The 16,724-nt window shown below is 44.8% G+C and overlaps 1 protein-coding gene across 3 annotated transcripts in view; it reads left to right on the top strand.

The window, feature by feature from the left end:
- Nucleotides 1-16,724, top strand: part of LOC110508336 (kinesin-1 heavy chain) — a 30,072-nt gene that overhangs the window by 9,900 nt on the left and 3,448 nt on the right. For 2 of the 3 annotated variants that reach the window (XM_036966124.1, XM_036966125.1), the window contains exons 2-23: nt 2,749-2,836; nt 3,059-3,237; nt 3,571-3,619; nt 5,073-5,128; nt 5,637-5,724; nt 6,408-6,532; nt 7,352-7,456; nt 7,717-7,862; nt 8,119-8,267; nt 8,956-9,143; nt 9,635-9,703; nt 9,818-10,024; nt 10,950-11,093; nt 11,931-12,119; nt 12,585-12,702; nt 12,840-12,895; nt 13,405-13,514; nt 14,141-14,242; nt 14,430-14,490; nt 14,704-14,880; nt 14,990-15,206; nt 15,533-15,668. In XM_036966124.1, coding sequence (XP_036822019.1) covers nt 2,749-2,836; nt 3,059-3,237; nt 3,571-3,619; nt 5,073-5,128; nt 5,637-5,724; nt 6,408-6,532; nt 7,352-7,456; nt 7,717-7,862; nt 8,119-8,267; nt 8,956-9,143; nt 9,635-9,703; nt 9,818-10,024; nt 10,950-11,093; nt 11,931-12,119; nt 12,585-12,702; nt 12,840-12,895; nt 13,405-13,514; nt 14,141-14,242; nt 14,430-14,490; nt 14,704-14,880; nt 14,990-15,206; nt 15,533-15,668 — 2,759 coding nt within the window. Of the gene's footprint in view, nt 1-2,748; nt 2,837-3,058; nt 3,238-3,570; nt 3,620-5,072; nt 5,129-5,636; nt 5,725-6,407; nt 6,533-7,351; nt 7,457-7,716; nt 7,863-8,118; nt 8,268-8,955; nt 9,144-9,634; nt 9,704-9,817; nt 10,025-10,949; nt 11,094-11,930; nt 12,120-12,584; nt 12,703-12,839; nt 12,896-13,404; nt 13,515-14,140; nt 14,243-14,429; nt 14,491-14,703; nt 14,881-14,989; nt 15,207-15,532; nt 15,669-16,724 lie in introns of those variants that run through there. The other variant, XM_036966126.1, reaches the window with a different exon arrangement.

Here is a 16,724-nt window from a genome sequence, read left to right as displayed (position 1 = left end):
GGTATTCCTCTTGTCCAGATGGGTTAGGGCAGTGTGCAGTGTGGTTGAGATCGCATCGTCTGTGGACCTATTTGGGCGGTAAGCAAATTGGAGTGGGTCTAGGGTGTCAGGTAGGGTGGAGGTGATATGGTCCTTGACTAGTCTCTCAAAGCACTTCGTGATGACGGAAGTGAGTGCTACGGGGCGGTAGTCGTTTAGCTCAGTTACCTTAGCTTTCTTGGGAACAGGAACAATGGTGGCCCTCTTGAAGCATGTGGGAACAACAGACTGGGATAGCTAAGGGCTGTTCTTATGCACGCAACGCGGAGTGCCTGGATACAGCCCTTAGACGTTGTATATTGGCCATAAACCACAAACCCCTGAGGTGCCTTATTGCTATTATAAACTGGTTACCAATGTAATTAGAGCAGTAAAAATAAATGTTTTGTCATACCCATGGTATATGGTCTGATATACCACGGCTGTCAGCCAATCAGCATTCAGGGCCTGAACCACTCAGTTTAATACCCTCTGTGGTTGACTTTTTAAATGTATTCTTATGTCCATTATTGCCATCTCATTAGAATGGTATGTGCTTTGTTTTCTCCCTCCGCACAGCTCTCCGAATTGGCACCTTATTCCCTACATAATGCACTACTTTTTACCATAGCACTATATAGGGAATAGGGTGCCATTTGGGACACAGACCATATTTGATGTAGGCTACCTAGCTCATTAGGCCAGAGCTGCAGAGCTGAAGCCCAGAGCTGTGGGAGTGGGGAGACGAGAGCCACAGCACTATTCTGCATCCCAAATGGCACCCTATTCCATATATATTACACTACTTTGACCAGCTCACTATATTGGTTATCTCTTGTGGACAGACTACGTAAACATGAACATGAAAATGATCTGACCAAATTACGGAAGATTTTAGTTCTGGGATAGCCGAGATTAATACTGTATATACAGTACGAGTCAAAAGTTTGGACACGCCTACTCATTCCAGGGTGTTTCTTTATTTGTATTGGCATTCTCTCAACCAGCTTCATGAAGAATGCTTTTCCAACAGTCTTGAAGAAGTTCCAACATGCTGATCACTTGTTGGCTGCTTTTCCTTCACTCTGCGGTCCAACTCATCCCAAACAATTTCATTTGGGTTGAGGTTGGGTGATTGTGGAGGTCAGGTCATCTGATGCAGCACTCCATTACTCTCCTTGGTCAAATAGCCTTTACACAGCCTGGAGATGTTTTTCGGTTCATTGTCCTGTTGAAAAACAAATGATAGTCTCACTAAGTGTAAAACAGATCGGATGGTGTATCGCTGCAGAATGCTGTGGTAGCCATGCTGGTTAAGTGTGCCTTGAATTCTAAATAAATCACAGACAGTGTCACCAGAAAATCACCCCCACACAATCACTTCTCCTCCTCCGTGCTTCACGGTGGGAACCACACATGCGGAGGTGATCCGTTTGTACAACGAGTAGGTGCACATATCTGTCTCACCTACTCTGCTTCTCACAAAGACATGGCGGTTGGAACCAAAAATCTCAAATTTGGACTCATAAGACCAAAGGACAGATGTTCACCGGTCTAATGTCCATTGCTCATGTTTCTTGGCCCAAGCAAGTCTCTTCTTCTTATTGGTGTCCTTTAGTAGTGGTTTCTTTGCAGCATTTCGACCATGAAGGCCTGATTCACGCAGTCTAATCTGAACAGGTTGATGTTGAGATGTCAGTTACTCTGTGAAGCATTTATTTGGGCTGAAATCTGAGGTGCAGTTAACTGTAATGAACTTATCCTCTGTAGCAGAGGTAATTCTGGGTCTTCCTTTCCTGTGGCGGTCCGCATGAGAGCCAGTTTCATCATAGCGCTTGATGGTTTTTGCGACTGCACTTGAAGAAATTTGAAAAGTTCTTGAAATTTTCCGCATTGACTGACCTCCATGTCTGACTGACCTCCAAGTAATGGACTGTCGCTTCTCTTTGCTTATTTGAGCTGTTTGAGCTATAATATGGACTTGGTCTTTTACCAAATAGGGCTATCTTCTGCATACCACCCCTACCTTGTCACAAAACAACTGATTGTCTCAAACGCATTAAGATGGAAAGAAATTCCACAAATTAAGTTTTAACAAGGCATACCTGTTAATTTTAATGCATTCCAGGTGACTACCTCATGAAGCTGGTTGAGAGAAGGCCAATGGTGTGCAAAGCCATCATCACGGCAAAGGGTGGCTACTTTGAAGAATCTAAAATCTAAAATGCAATTTTTTTAACACTTTTTGGTTACTACATGATTATTTCATTGTTTTGATGTCTTCACTATTATTATACAATGTATAAAATAGTCTAAATAAATCAAAACCCTGGAATGAGTAGGTGTCCAAACTTTTACCTGGTACTTTAGGTAATAGCTTGCCTTTTGGGACGTAGCATGGGTTAACATTCCGTGGAGGCTCACCAGGGGTTTATTGGGCTGTGTGTGTGTGGAGTTGATCATGGCGTTGTTTTAACAGAGTGGTGGGGTTTTGCATTTGTTGGTGGTTATAATGAGCTTTTTCTGTTGAAGAGAGCTGTGTGTCTTGGGTGTGCATGTGAGAGCAGATTGATACCTTTTTGATAGCTCATTTGGATGGTATAGCCCCTTACTGTGGCACACTTTGTGGGCTTCATCTTGATTTTAAAGCTGTGTTTAAATTGAATGTCAGACAAGTTGTTAAATTAATTCTCTAATCTCTCGCGCTCTCTCTCTCTCTCTCTCTCTCAGAGCAAACCGTTCCAGTTTGACAGAGTGTTCCAGCCCAATACGACACAGGAGCAAGTATACAACGCCTGCGCCCAGAAGATCGTCAAAGGTGAGCTCTCCTCATTCACTGTTTATGAACACTCTCCCTACTGTAGGTGTTTTGTTAATGTGTCCATGCACAAACCCGAGGAGAAAGAGGAGTAATTTTGCAGTGACTACTGCCTTCTGGCTGTCTATTGGGTTTCTTTTTGTGTATTTCTGTGACAGGGGTTGAGTACAGAAGACACAAATCTGTCTTGTACGAATGAATAAAGTAGTCTTCTTCTTTCAGATGTTCTGGAGGGGTACAACGGGACAATATTTGCATACGGACAGACATCTTCCGGCAAAACACACACGATGGAGGGTAACCTCCATGACACAGATGGAATGGGGATCATCCCCAGGATAGTGCAGGACATCTTTAACTACATCTATTCCATGGACGAGAACCTGGAGTTCCACATCAAGGTAGGTACTGGTTAGTACTCTACAAATACATCCCCCTGCTTGCCTCCTCAATTGCACTCTTTTCCCTAGATAGTGCACTACTTTTGTCAGAGCCCATAGTTTCTGGTCAAAAGTAGTGCATTATGTAGGGAATAGGGTGCCATTTTGGGATGCAGATTTGTTCTGTCCAATTAGAACAACTCTTCCTACTCTCCATAGGCAGCGTGCTAACCTTGAATTGCCGCAGCTAGTTCAAAGACACTCCGTAGAATCACTTCACTTAACAGGTTTTTAAAACCTATTGATTTCTCTATGTGGGATCTCTGCTAATAAGAGCTGACTCTTCTCTTCCAGGTTTCGTATTTTGAAATTTACTTGGACAAGATTCGGGACCTCTTGGATGGTAATGTCCCAGGCAGAGCCACTGTCCCAATGGCACCCTTTTCCCTACTTTTGACCAAGGCTCTCTGGTGAAAAGTAGTGTACTACGTAGGGAATGGGGTGCCATTTGGAACACACATTGTATAGCGTACCTCTCTTTTTGGCTCGTGGCCATGCTACAGTAGTGTGGATAATTAGCTAGTTCACATAACAATCTGTTGAAAGGCTACGTAGAGCTTATCTAATGAATGAAAATTTGCATATTGAAAGAGGAAAAGAGTGAAAATGTTACTGATATTGGAATGAATATTCAGTTCATTTTTTGACTGATAAGAAAGAATGTCTGCATATTGGTACGTTAATATGCTGTATCTGGATCTGCCATTATGTAAATTCTCCCCACCCAGCTTGAGCATGAGGTTTCTTCACACGCTATGGCTGCATTTACACAGGCAGCCCAATTCTGATCTTTTCCCCAATTATTGGCAAAAAAGCTGATCTGATTGGTCAAAAGATCAATTAGTGGAAACAAGTCAGAATTAGTCTGCCTGTGTAAACGCTGTCAAGGATACTTAAATGGCTAATTCAGGGGTCTCCAACCTTTTCTAGCATGACAGCTACTTTAAAAAAGAAATCAACATGTCATGAGCAACATTTTTTTTTCTCTCTCCTGGAACTCTTCCCCGGGTCCTTAGTGTACATGAGAAAGTAGTGTTTTCTGTCAATATACCTAGTAAAATAATGGTTAATAAACAACTCTCAAGGGGGGCCCTATAAAATCTGGATAGTTTTTTTTCACCCAAATTATTTTGTATATTGGTTTTTCACTCTCAAAATTACAATTGTTCATAGAGAAGCAATGAAATTTTATGTTCTGAGTCCATGTCAATGCTTAAATCATATTCGAATACCATTTTATTTTAGGTCTGGAAGAACACTAACATTTCAATATTTTTTTGTTGTGTAATTACCCTTTAATTGCACATCTGACCCTTTAATTGCGCATCTAGCGAGTACGGAATGTGCAGTCTAATGTGCTGGTCTAGTAACACTGCTGCTAATTTCATAGCAAAGTTTGCAAATAACAGATACAAATGATATACTTACTGCCAGGTAAACCCTACTTTGCAGTTAACATTTAATTGAGAAGGTTTTGAGGAAGTATTTCTGTCTGCACACAAGATGGTTATCACATCAACTGGCTACACACGGAGTGACAGGCAAATGCGCGCACCACACAGACAGACGGTGGCAATATGGCTGGAAATGATTTGGCAAATAGTGTGTTAGGTTTGGCTTTTTAAGCTAATATGTGAGATTTGTTTATGACAGTTTGCGGTGGAACACGTGAATATTGCATATACTTTTAGAATTGTTTGGCGAGCTACTCGTAGGTGGGCTGCGAGCAACTGGTAGCTGGCGATCGACCTGTTGGAGACCACTAGGATAATGAAATGTCCTTCTCTCTTCTCCAGTGTCAAAGACGAACCTGTCGGTGCACGAAGACAAAAACAGAGTTCCCTATGTCAAGGTGAGGCTTCAACCCAGGGATGAACTAACTACCCCTCGCCCATTCAACTGTCACAGAGTTAGACCGCAGCCACCTAATAACAGAAGACATGAAGGTGTCACCTGACCTTGTAGCTTGTACCTTGTACCTTGTAGCTTTTCCCTATGAAAAGACACATTCTCTGAAGATATGTACGCACGCACTAGTGCAAGTCGTTCTGAATAAAAGCGTTTGTTGAAATGACATTTATTATTGTTATTATTATGTTACCTTTATTTAACCAGGCAAGTCAGTTAAGAACAAATTCTTATTTTCAATGACGGCCTAGGAACAGTGGGTTAACTGCCTGTTCAGGGGCAGAACGACAGATTAGTACCTTGTCAGCTCGCGGTTTGAACTTGCAACCTTCCGGTTCCTAGTCCAACTCTCTAACCACTAGGCTACTCTGCCGCCCCATTATGTTATTATATTTAGAATTTATCAGATGGCCCAGTGTCACATCATTGTTTTTTTGTTTTTTTGCCCACAGGGATGCACTGAGAGATTTGTCTGCAGCCCAGAGGAAGTCATGGACACCATCGACGAAGGAAAATCTAACAGACACGTAGCAGTTACAAGTAAGAGACCGCACCAAATCTGCGTCCCAAATGGTGCCCTATTCCTTTTATAGTGCACTACTTTTGATCAATCCCCATAGGGCTCTGGTATGGGCCCTGGTCAAAAGTAGTGCACTATAAAGGGAATAGAGTACCTTATGGGACGCATCCCAAAGCACCAACCCTGAGCCTCACTTATCTTGTGTCCATTTCAATGCCATATTCTTTGCCGAAATGGTTCCTCTGTCTTTAATGTTACCTGATACGCCTCAATAGGTCATTGAGTTCGATTTTCTTTTTGTTCTGATTTAAGAAATGGTGCTCAATGGTTTCTCACGCTACCCTGGTCCCAGATCCATTTCTGCTCTCTTAACGACTCGTCCCGCATCGCCACGCCAAACATGGCATGACAATTCCATAAAGTAGTTGTCAAGAGAGCACAAACAGATCTAGCATCCAGGCTATTCTCACGCATGTGTCAGAGCTCTGGTTACCGTAACCGACTCATCCCATCAAATCAAACCAATCTACTGTATACCATAAGAAACAGTGTGCCACATACTACATGATCATACACTCTGTCTGTAGTGTATATTCATTCCCTTTATAGTGCACTACTTTTGAGGGTTCTGGTCTATGTAGGGAATGGGGTGCCATATAAATGCCTGTTCAGTGCTGATCCCAGATGTGTTGTCTTGCTGTAGATATGAATGAGCACAGCTCCAGAAGTCACAGTATCTTCCAGATCAACGTGAAGCAGGAGAACACTGCTACTGAGCAGAAACTCAGCGGAAAGCTCTACCTCGTCGACCTGGCTGGAAGTGAAAAGGTTGGAAAAGCCTTCGCACGTCTGAGTTAGCTTGTTGCAGGGGCGTGGGAATAAACAATGATATTAGGGGAGAGAAACCTGAACACTGCTCTTTCGTGTTCTGATGACGGCTGAGGGAGATACCGTTATGTAATCTTAATAAAGGTTTACTGGCAAGAGCAGTCGCTCTCTCTCGCTCTCTCTCTCTCTCTCTCTCTGTCTCTCTCTCTCTCTCGCTGTCTCTCTCTCTCTCTCTCTCTCTCTCTCTCTCTCTCTGTCTCTCTCTCTCTCTCTGTCTCTCTCTCTCTCTCTGTCTCTCTCTCTCTCTGTCTCTCTCTCTCTCTCTCTGTCTCTCTCTCTCTGTCTCGCTCTCTCTTTCTCTCTCTCTTTCTCTCGCTCTCTCTCTTTCTCTCGCTCTCTCTCTCTCTTTCTCTCGCTCTCTCTCTCTCTCTCTGTCTCTCTCTCTCTCTCTCTGTCTCTCTCTCTCTCTGTCTCTCTCTCTCTGTCTCTCTCTCTCTGTCTCTCTCTCTCTCTCTCTCTCTCTGTCTCTCTCTGTCTCTCGCTGTCTCTCTCTCTCTCTCTCTCTCTCGCTCTCACTCTCTCACACTTAGTCCCCTCTGCTACATGGTAGAAATGGAAAAAAGATTTCCATCTCTGAGCAAATGCACATAGCCCATCTGTCTTTTCCCGGTTCCCTAATGTTGTTATTAATGTTAATGTCATTCAGACCACATACTTGACCCGTGATAATATACTATCAAGACCTCTTAAGGACTCTGTTGCAAAGAAAGTGTTACTGTTCAAGTCCTCCATCTTACCAGTCTGTCTCTTTCCTCCAAGGTCAGCAAGACGGGAGCAGAAGGTGCCGTGTTGGATGAGGCCAAGAACATCAACAAGTCTCTGTCATCACTGGGCAATGTCATTTCAGCCCTGGCCGAAGGGTCTGTGAGTACTTCTCTACTTTGACGGATATTATGACTGGCGGTTCGTGTTCATTCAGTGCAAAGACTCGTAGAAGTCTTTAAGAGATGAAAGTACATGTACCTCAAGGCAAGGTTTTGGTTCAAGCTGATTCAAACTTGTCTAATTCTACACCTTTTTATTTTAATCATAGATTGGTTTGTTTTGTTTCACAACCTGGAGGCAATTCTATTGTTGTTTCTCTTAATGAATTTTCTTTGTTTGTTTGGTCTGCTTTGTTTCAGGGCTATATCCCATACAGAGACAGTAAAATGACCAGAATCCTTCAGGATTCTTTGGGGGGAAACTGTAGGACCACCATTGTCATCTGCGCCTCCCCCTCCGCCTACAACGAGTCGGAAACCAAGTCCACTCTCATGTTCGGTCAGAGGTGGGCACGCTCACTAGCTCTTAAAGGACAGTTCACTCAAAACGATATTTTCAGTAGCCACTGTTGATACAATCCCCCAAAAAGTGTGCATGTCAGCAGTCACATTTTCAGTACAGAGCAAAACGTGTGATGATGATGAGTTTTACATCATATGAAGAAAAAAATGAGTTACCAACAGTCACTATTTAGTGAGCTATTCAGGGCTGTTGAATTAGAATATGGTGTAAAGCCTTGGTCCTGTTTGTGATGTTCCCAGAGCGAAGACCATTAAGAACACTGTGTGTGTGAACGTGGAGCTGACGGCAGAACAGTGGAAGAAGAAGTACGAGAGGGAGAAGGAGAAGGGAAAGGCCTTGAGGAACACCATCACCTGGCTGGAGAATGAACTCAATCGCTGGAGGAACGGTGAGGAGGAGAGGACTGAGTCCCATATGGCATCCTATTACCTATGAAGTGCGCTACTTTTGACCAGGGCCTACAAAACATTGACACAATTGACAGCCCATAGGGCTCTGATCAAAAGTAGTGCACTATATAGTGAATAGGGCGCCATTTGGGATGCACACCGGAGATTTGGGCACCACTCTTCACATAATGGTCTCATTTTAGCTGAGTGGCTGCATCATTCACTGGAAACCATCTGCACTGAGGGGAAAGACTCCACCCCCCTCCAGCTTCATCCAAAACATGTATTCATTATAAATTATTCAAATAATCCTCCCTCCCGAACACGACACCAAACGTACACATGTACGCACGCACGCACCCACCCACCCAACCTGGGCCGTGTTTAATGGGTGCAAACCGGAAGAAAGCCACTCTGTTGTGAACAGTCTCGCTACGTTATGCCTTACCTTAATGAACAAGATCTGCTGTTCTACTAGGTCTGTGCTGTACAGTAAAGGCCTTGCAGGGTGTCTGTCTGACCTCTCTGGGGTAAAGTTTTCCCTGATCTAGGATCAGATTTCCCTCCACCAATCGTAACCTTAACCATTAGTGGGGAAAATGCAAAACTGACTGAAGTTCAGCTTCTAGAAGCAACTTCATCCTACTCCTGTCTGAGCTTTCTGTGTCACCACGCTGCCCGCTGCAGGGGAGAGTGTGCCGGTGGACGAGCAGTTTGACAAGGAGAAGGCTCAAGCTGAGGTGCTGGCCCTGGACAATGTGCCCAACGACAAGCCTGCCTCTACCCCCAACATGCCCCAGCTCCGTCTGACTGACGCTGAGAAGGACACGTGTGAGGTGGAGCTGGCCAAGCTCTATAAGCAGCTGGATGATAAGGTGAGAGAGACCTGCCACAGAGCGCGTGTGTGTGTGTGTGTGTGTGTGTGTGTGTGTGTGTCTAAGCTCATCTTTCATCTTTGCAATGACCGCTTCTGTGACAGCATGGGCAGGGCCGTTGACGGCTATCTCCATTATGGGCCAATTGCACCCTCGTTCCAACTCAAGGGTGAAACCGGTCACAGAACCTCCAGTCCTGTAGGAACAGAACAGCCAGCCACCCTGTGGTCATAGAGACCACAGCGTGGAACAGTCAATGGTTGAATTCAGAGAGGGTACTGTGCTTGAGCGACAGCAGGCTCTGAGGTTATTTGCAGCAGTCTTCTCTCAGAAACACCGCCATGGACTCCCGTGTTAACCACTTAATTTTGAAGGTAGACAATGCTCAAACTGAGGCCAAAATGTAGACAGACTTGATTGTTTCAACTTCCAGTTTGAGCCCTGTTTTAAATGAGTGTGATGCTAAACATGTCCTCTATCTGTGTGTCCAGGATGATGAGATCAACCAGCAGAGTCAGCTGGCAGAGAAGCTCAAGCAGCAGATGTTGGACCAGGAGGAGGTGAGTTTGTCTGTTTCCCAAATGGCACCCTTTTCCCTATATAGTGCAGTACTTTTAACCAGAGCCCTATGGGTTGAATCATAAAATGGATTCAAAACATGTTTGTATTTGTAGCTACTGGCGTCGTCTCGGCGCGACCACGATAACCTGCAGTCAGAGCTGAACCGCCTGCAGGCTGAGAACGAGGCTTCCAAGGATGAGGTGAAGGAGGTTCTGCAGGCATTGGAGGAGCTGGCTGTTAACTATGACCAGAAGAGCCAGGAGGTCGAGGACAAGACCAAGGAGTTTGAGATGGTCAGCGATGAGCTCAACCAGAAATCGGTGAGACAATGTCCCTCATTGTCCCTGCTCATGAGTAGAGAGCTGTCTGTGTCAGATTCATTGTGATGCTTTCTAGGATCTGCATGTCATTTTTTCCTGTTCACTTGAATATATTCTTATAATATTTTAAATACAGTTCCAGTCAAAAGTTTGGACACACCTACTCATTCCAGGGTTTTTCTTTATTTTTAAAGAAAATAGTGAAGACATCAAAACTATGAAATAACACATGGAATCATGTAGTAACCAAAAAAGTGTTAAACAAATCCAAATATATTTTTGATTTTAGCCACCCTTTGGCTTGATGACAGCTTTGCACACTCTTGGCATTTTCTCAACCAGTTTCATGAGGTAGTCACCTAGAATGTATTTCAATCAATAGGTGTTAAAAGTTCATTTGTGGAATTTCTTTCCTTCTTAATGCGTTTGAGCCAATCAGTTGTGTTGTGATAAGGTAGGGGAGGTATACAGAAGATAGCCCTATTTTTTAAAAGACCAACTCCATATGGCAAGAACAGCTCAAATAAGCAAAGATAAACGACAGTCCATCATTACTTAATTAACGACATGAAGGTCAGTCATTCTGGAAAATGTCAATAACTTTTTGAACGTTTCTTCAAGTGCAGTCGCAAAAACCATCAAGCGCTATGATTTATTTAGAATTCAATATAGTATATTATATTTTCAATATGTTTTGATTTGTTTAACACTTTTTTGGTTACTACATGATTCCATATGTGTTCATAGTTTTGATGTGTTCACTATTATTCTGCAATGTAGAAAACAGTCAAAATAAAGAAAAACCCTTGAATGAGTAGGTGTGTCCAAACTTTTGACTGGTACTGTATGTCTGTCATTGGCCCTTTTTTGCCCCTAATATTTAGGAAATGTTCTTGTCAAAACGTTTTTCTCTTTCTCTCTTCAGAGCGTCCTGACGTCCATTGACTCTGAGCTGCAGAAACTGAAGGACATGAGCAACCACCAGAAGAAGAGGGTCTCTGAGATGATGTCATCACTACTGAAAGACCTGGCAGAGATTGGCATCGCCGTGGGCAGCACCGAGGTCAAGGTAAAAGGACATGACACATCACCACATGACACTCCAAAGATGGGCATTATTTTATTGGCAACTGAGGGAAATGTTTAATGTCATTTTCTCCAATCACTCACTTTACATCAGCCGATGTCACGAAGTGCAATACAGAACCCCAGCCTAAAACCCCAAACAGCAAGCAATGCAGATGTAGAAGCACGGTGGCTAGGAAAAACTCTCTAGAAAAGCAGAAACCTAGAGATGAACCAGGCTTTGAGGAGTGGCCAGTCCTCAAATAATAATAATCACAGTGGTTGTAGAGGGTGCAACAGGTCAGCACCTCAGGAGTAAATGTCAGTTGGCTTTTCATAGCCGAACATTCACAGTTAGAGACAGGAGGTGCGGTAGAGAGAGAGAGAGTTGAAAACAGCAGGTTCGGGACTAGGTAGCACGTCTGGTGAACAGGTCAGGGTTCCATAGCCGCAGGCAGAACAGTTGAAATAGGAGCAGCAGCACGACCAGGGGGCCTGGGGACAGCCAGGAGTCATCAGGCCAGTCGGATAGTCCCAAGGCATGGTCCCAGGGCTCAGGTCCTCCAGGAAGAGAGGGAGAGAGAATTAGAAGGAGCTTACTTAAATTCACACAGGACACCAGATAAGACAGGAGAAATACTCCAGATATAACACTGTCCCTAGCCCCCCAACACAAACTACTGCAGCATAAATACTGGAGGCTGAGACAGGAGGGGTTGGGAGACACTGTGGCCCCGTCCGACGATACCCCCGGACAGGGCCAACCTGAATAAAATCATAACACTACTCCGACTCCTTTCTCTCTCTCTCTCTGTTTCTCACTCACCTCCCTCACCCCTAGCTACACGACGGCAGTGGTCTGATAGATGAGGACTTTACGGTGGCTCGTCTGTACATCAGTAAGATGAAGTCGGAGGTGAAGACCATGGTGAAACGCAGCAAACAGCTGGAGAGCACCCAGTCAGAGAGCAACAAGAAGATGGACGAGAACGACAAGGAGCTGGCCGCCTGTCAGCTAAGGATCCAACAGGTATTACCATATCGTTACATATAGAAAGTGTATTATTAAAGGATCTCTATGGGTATTAGCCCGCTTCTCTCATCATAGTTCTAGATCCACACACTCCACAACAGCCTCAATCTGCCACTATCAGGGTTGCGCTCAATTCCATTTAAATTCAGTTAATTCAGGAAGTAAACAAAGTCCAATTATAATGCAATTCCCTTCCTGAATTGACTGAATTTAAATGGAATTGGCCATAACACCATACCATAATCACTCTCACCAACCTAATCTTCCACTGATGTTTGGCTTGGCAATGACAGTGGAGTAGGCAAAGCACAAACAGATCTGGGATCAGGCTTACTCTTTCCTGTTCCTCCCATGAACACAGTAATCAAACTGAGACCTGCTAAAGAATCACTAGCTATTTAATCCACATAAACCCCATGTGTTTGTGTAATTAACATCCCCCCCCCCCCCCCCCCCATGCAGCACGAGGCTAAGATCAAGTCTCTGACAGAGTACCTTCAGAACGTGGAGCAGAAGAAGAGACAGCTGGAGGAGAACGTTGACTCTCTGAACGAAGAACTGGTCAAGATCAGTGCCCAGGGTACCACACACACACACACTGCTACAGCTACTCTCTATGCACTGATAACACATAATGGAATACATTGCATATAAACATCTCTAAAACAGATTTAAGGCCTATAGTGCCACCAAGTGGCAAATGTTTCCCTTTTGCAGAGAAAGTCACTGCCATGGAGAAGGAGAACGAGATCCAATCAGCCAATGAAGTCAAGGTACGACATCTTCTCCATACCATAGGGCTGCCTTCTACTCCAAATTCAATTTCAGATCAGTGGTGTGACCCAAATAGTGCACTACTTTTGACCTAGTGGACCAAACTCCACTCCATGGAAGTTTCTGATGAATTCCACCAACGGCGTGGAACCGAGACCAGGCTTCATAAAGTATTGACCACCGGCGAATTGAGTAGTCGGAGCTAGATTCCACAGAGCCTGGTCTCGGCTCCACGCCGTTGGTGGAGTTCATAAGAAACCTCCCTCACCGTGGAGTTTAGTCTGCTACTTTTGACCAGGCTCTGGTTAAAAGTAGTGCACTAAATAGGGAATAGGGTACCAGATGGGACGCAGCCCCAGAAGTCATGATATGATATATTCCAGATGATACAGTTGATTGGTGACCTCTTGGTACGACTAGTCCAGACTTGTCCACTTGTCCGACTGCCTACTATGATATGCTACGGATGTTGATTGGTGTCCCTTGACCTCTTGTGTGTCATCCCCAGGAGGCTGTAGAGAAGCAGATCGCTGGCCACCGTGAGACCCATCAGAAACAGATCAGCAGCCTCAGAGATGAGCTGGACAAGAAGGCGCACCACATCACTGAACTGCAGGAGTAAGAGACTAAACACACCCCCATGTACACATTGTCCACTGTTTACTGTGGTTATGTCCCACTTGGGAGGCAACTACAATGTCTCCTGTCTCCAGGGCTAGGGTGTTATATTGTGTTGTTGTGTTACACCGGGGCCAAACTTCCTGCCATTCAGGACCTATATACCAGGCGGTGTCAGAGGAAGGCCCTAAAAATTGTCAAAGACTCCGGCCACCCAAATCATAGACTGTTCTCCAAAAGGCTTCTTAACAGCTTCTAACCCCAAGCCATAAGACTGCTCAACAGTTAATCAAATGGCTACCGTGACTATTTGTATTGACCCCCTTTTTAAACTGCTGCTACTCACTGTTTATTATCTAAGTATTCTCACTTTACCCCTACCTACATGGACATATGACATCAATTACCTCCACTAACCCATCCACACATTGACTCGGTACCGGTACCCCCTGTATATAGACTCGTTATTCTTATTTTATTGTGTAACTTTTTTAACTTTAGTTTATTTACCAAATATTTCTTACTCTGCATTGTTGGTAAGGGCTTCTAAGTAAGCATTTCACATGAAGGTTGTACACCTGTTGTATTCGGCGCATGTGACAAATATACGATTTGATTTGTTCCAGTCTCAACCAGGAGATCATGCTGGAACAGGAGCGTCTCAGGGTGGAACACGACAAACTCAAGTCTACCGACCAGGAGAAGAGCCGCAAACTTCACGAGCTAACGTACGATACGGAATATGTGATCGCTAATTACTGTGTGGCATATACACAATGATGTTGCTCACGAGTGCCCACATGACATGCTCATTATAGAAGCTATCACGTCTGTTTAGCTTAGATTAGCACTATACTTGTCCAGTGTTACTGCGGTCAAGCTGTGGCTAATGCGTCCGTGTGTTGTGCTGTGCAGGGTGATGCAGGACAGGAGAGAGCAGGCCAGACAGGACCTGAAGGGACTGGAGGAGACTGTGGTGAGTAGACTACAGATAACAACAGCTCTTCGGTTTCCCCCTTAAAGGGCGGTTAAATGGTACATTTGAATGAACCTTTTATAGTCAAACTTCTTTCTTTTCATGAATCTTTATGCCTTTCTATGAATAATAATTGCAAAAAAAAGAAGGGTACTTTGGGTGAGTGTTTCCATTCTCCTTTAACCCCTCTAACACTATCCCCTACTCCGCTAGGCCAAGGAGCTCCAGACCCTGCACAACCTGAGGAAGCTGTTTGTCCAGGACCTGGCTACCAGAGTGAAGAAGAGTGCTGAGATGGACTCTGATGACACAGGAGGCAGCGCAGCTCAGAAACAGAAGATCTCCTTTCTGGAGAACAACCTGGAGCAGCTTACCAAGGTTCACAAACAGGTGTGTTCTCAGCTGTGAAGCCAACAAGTAGACCCAAACACACTGAAATCATACCAACTCTAGTGCTTTTGGAGATGGCTAATTAGTCAAACCTCTCTCTCCCTCTCAGTTGGTGCGTGATAATGCAGACTTGCGCTGTGAGCTTCCTAAACTGGAGAAGCGTCTGCGTGCTACGGCTGAGCGGGTCAAGGCCCTGGAGTCGGCGCTGAAGGAGGCCAAAGAGAACGCTGCACGCGACCGCAAACGCTACCAGCAAGAGGTGGACCGCATCAAAGATGCCGTCAGGGCTAAGAACATGGCCAGGAGGGGCCACTCTGCTCAGATCGGTGAGGAGAGAGGGAAGATACACACTGCATGCTGTAATCCTGGTGGTTAATGTATGGTTGGATATTCAGTATATTAATGGATGCCATTCCTAAACTGAGTTCCTCTAGTATATATTTTTGTGTACTGCTTTTACATTGACTGCCTTGTGTGTGTGACTTATGTTTTTATTGTTTTTGAGCTCATACAAAACACGTTGCAATATATGTATTCCAATACCTACAAATGGCTTAATAAACTTGATCCTTGGACGTTGAACACAAATGTTATTCAGTACATAAATGCATGCCGTTCCTTAACTGTTGTATTCCTCTGCCCCCCTCCACAGCCAAACCCATTCGTCCTGGCCAGCCTCCAGTGGCGTCCCCCACCCACCCCAACGTGAACCGCGGCGGAGGGGGTTTCTACCAGAACAGTCAGGCCGTGGCCATCAGGGGAGGAGGAGGCATGAAGCCAGACAAGAAGTGAGTGACTGACTACTGCCTCAATGGGAAAAATAGACTGTAGAATATGATGAGAAACACAAGTTTGATCCATAACTCCCAACATGGGGATCATTTCGACTTCTCCCATATATCTAAAAGAGTTGATGCAGTGTAGTAATGTGTTCAGGGCCTGTGTGGTTCAGTTGGTAGACCATGGTGCTTGCAGTCAATGCCAGGATCATGGGTTTGTGTCCCACCGCTGCCCCCCATACAAAAATGTATGCAAGCACTATTGCAAGTTGCGTTGGATAAAAGTGTATTTTATATGGCATATACACAGTGGTCAGTTTATTAGGTACACCCATCTAGTACCAGGTCGGACCCCCCCCCCCCCCCCCCCCCCCCGCCTCCAGAACAGCCTGAATTCTTTGGGGTGTTGAACCATTTCTGAATTGGTGTCAAGGGACCTAACGTGTGCCAGGAAAACATTCCCAACAATATTACACAACCACCACCAGCCTGACACCAGGCAGGGTGGGGCCATGGAGTCATGCTGTTTACGGCAAATGCTGACTCTGCCATCAGCATGACGCAACAGGAACCGGGATTCGTTGGACCAGGCAATGTTTTTCCACTCCTCAATTGTCCAGTGTTGGGGACCGCGTGCCCACTGGAGCCACTTCTTGTTTTTAGCTGATATGAGTGGAACCCAGTGTGGTCGTCTGCTGCATTAGCCCATCCAACGAGTGGTGCGTTCCGAGATGCTGTTCTGCACAACACTGTTGTACTGCGCAGTTATTTGCCTGTTTGTGGCCCGCCTGTTAGCTTGCACGATTCTTGCCGTTCTCCTTCGACCTCTCATCAACAAGCTGTTTTCGCCGAAAAGACTGCGGCTGACTGGATGTTTGTTTGTTTGTTACACCATTTTGGTAAACCCTAGACACTGTCGTACGTGAAATGCACAGGAGGCCGGACGTTTCTGAGATAATGGAAAAAAAGAAGGGTAACGATGATCTTACCACACTCAAAGTAGCTCAGATCACATGTTTTGCTCATTTGAACATTCAATTGAACAGTAACTGAATGCCTGTCTTT

The sequence above is a fragment of the Oncorhynchus mykiss genome, chromosome 28, assembly GCF_013265735.2.
Source record: "Oncorhynchus mykiss isolate Arlee chromosome 28, USDA_OmykA_1.1, whole genome shotgun sequence".
Lineage (NCBI taxonomy): Eukaryota > Metazoa > Chordata > Actinopteri > Salmoniformes > Salmonidae > Oncorhynchus > Oncorhynchus mykiss.
Note: the sequence above shows the minus strand (reverse complement) of the source record. Positions and strands in the feature narration are given on the sequence as shown.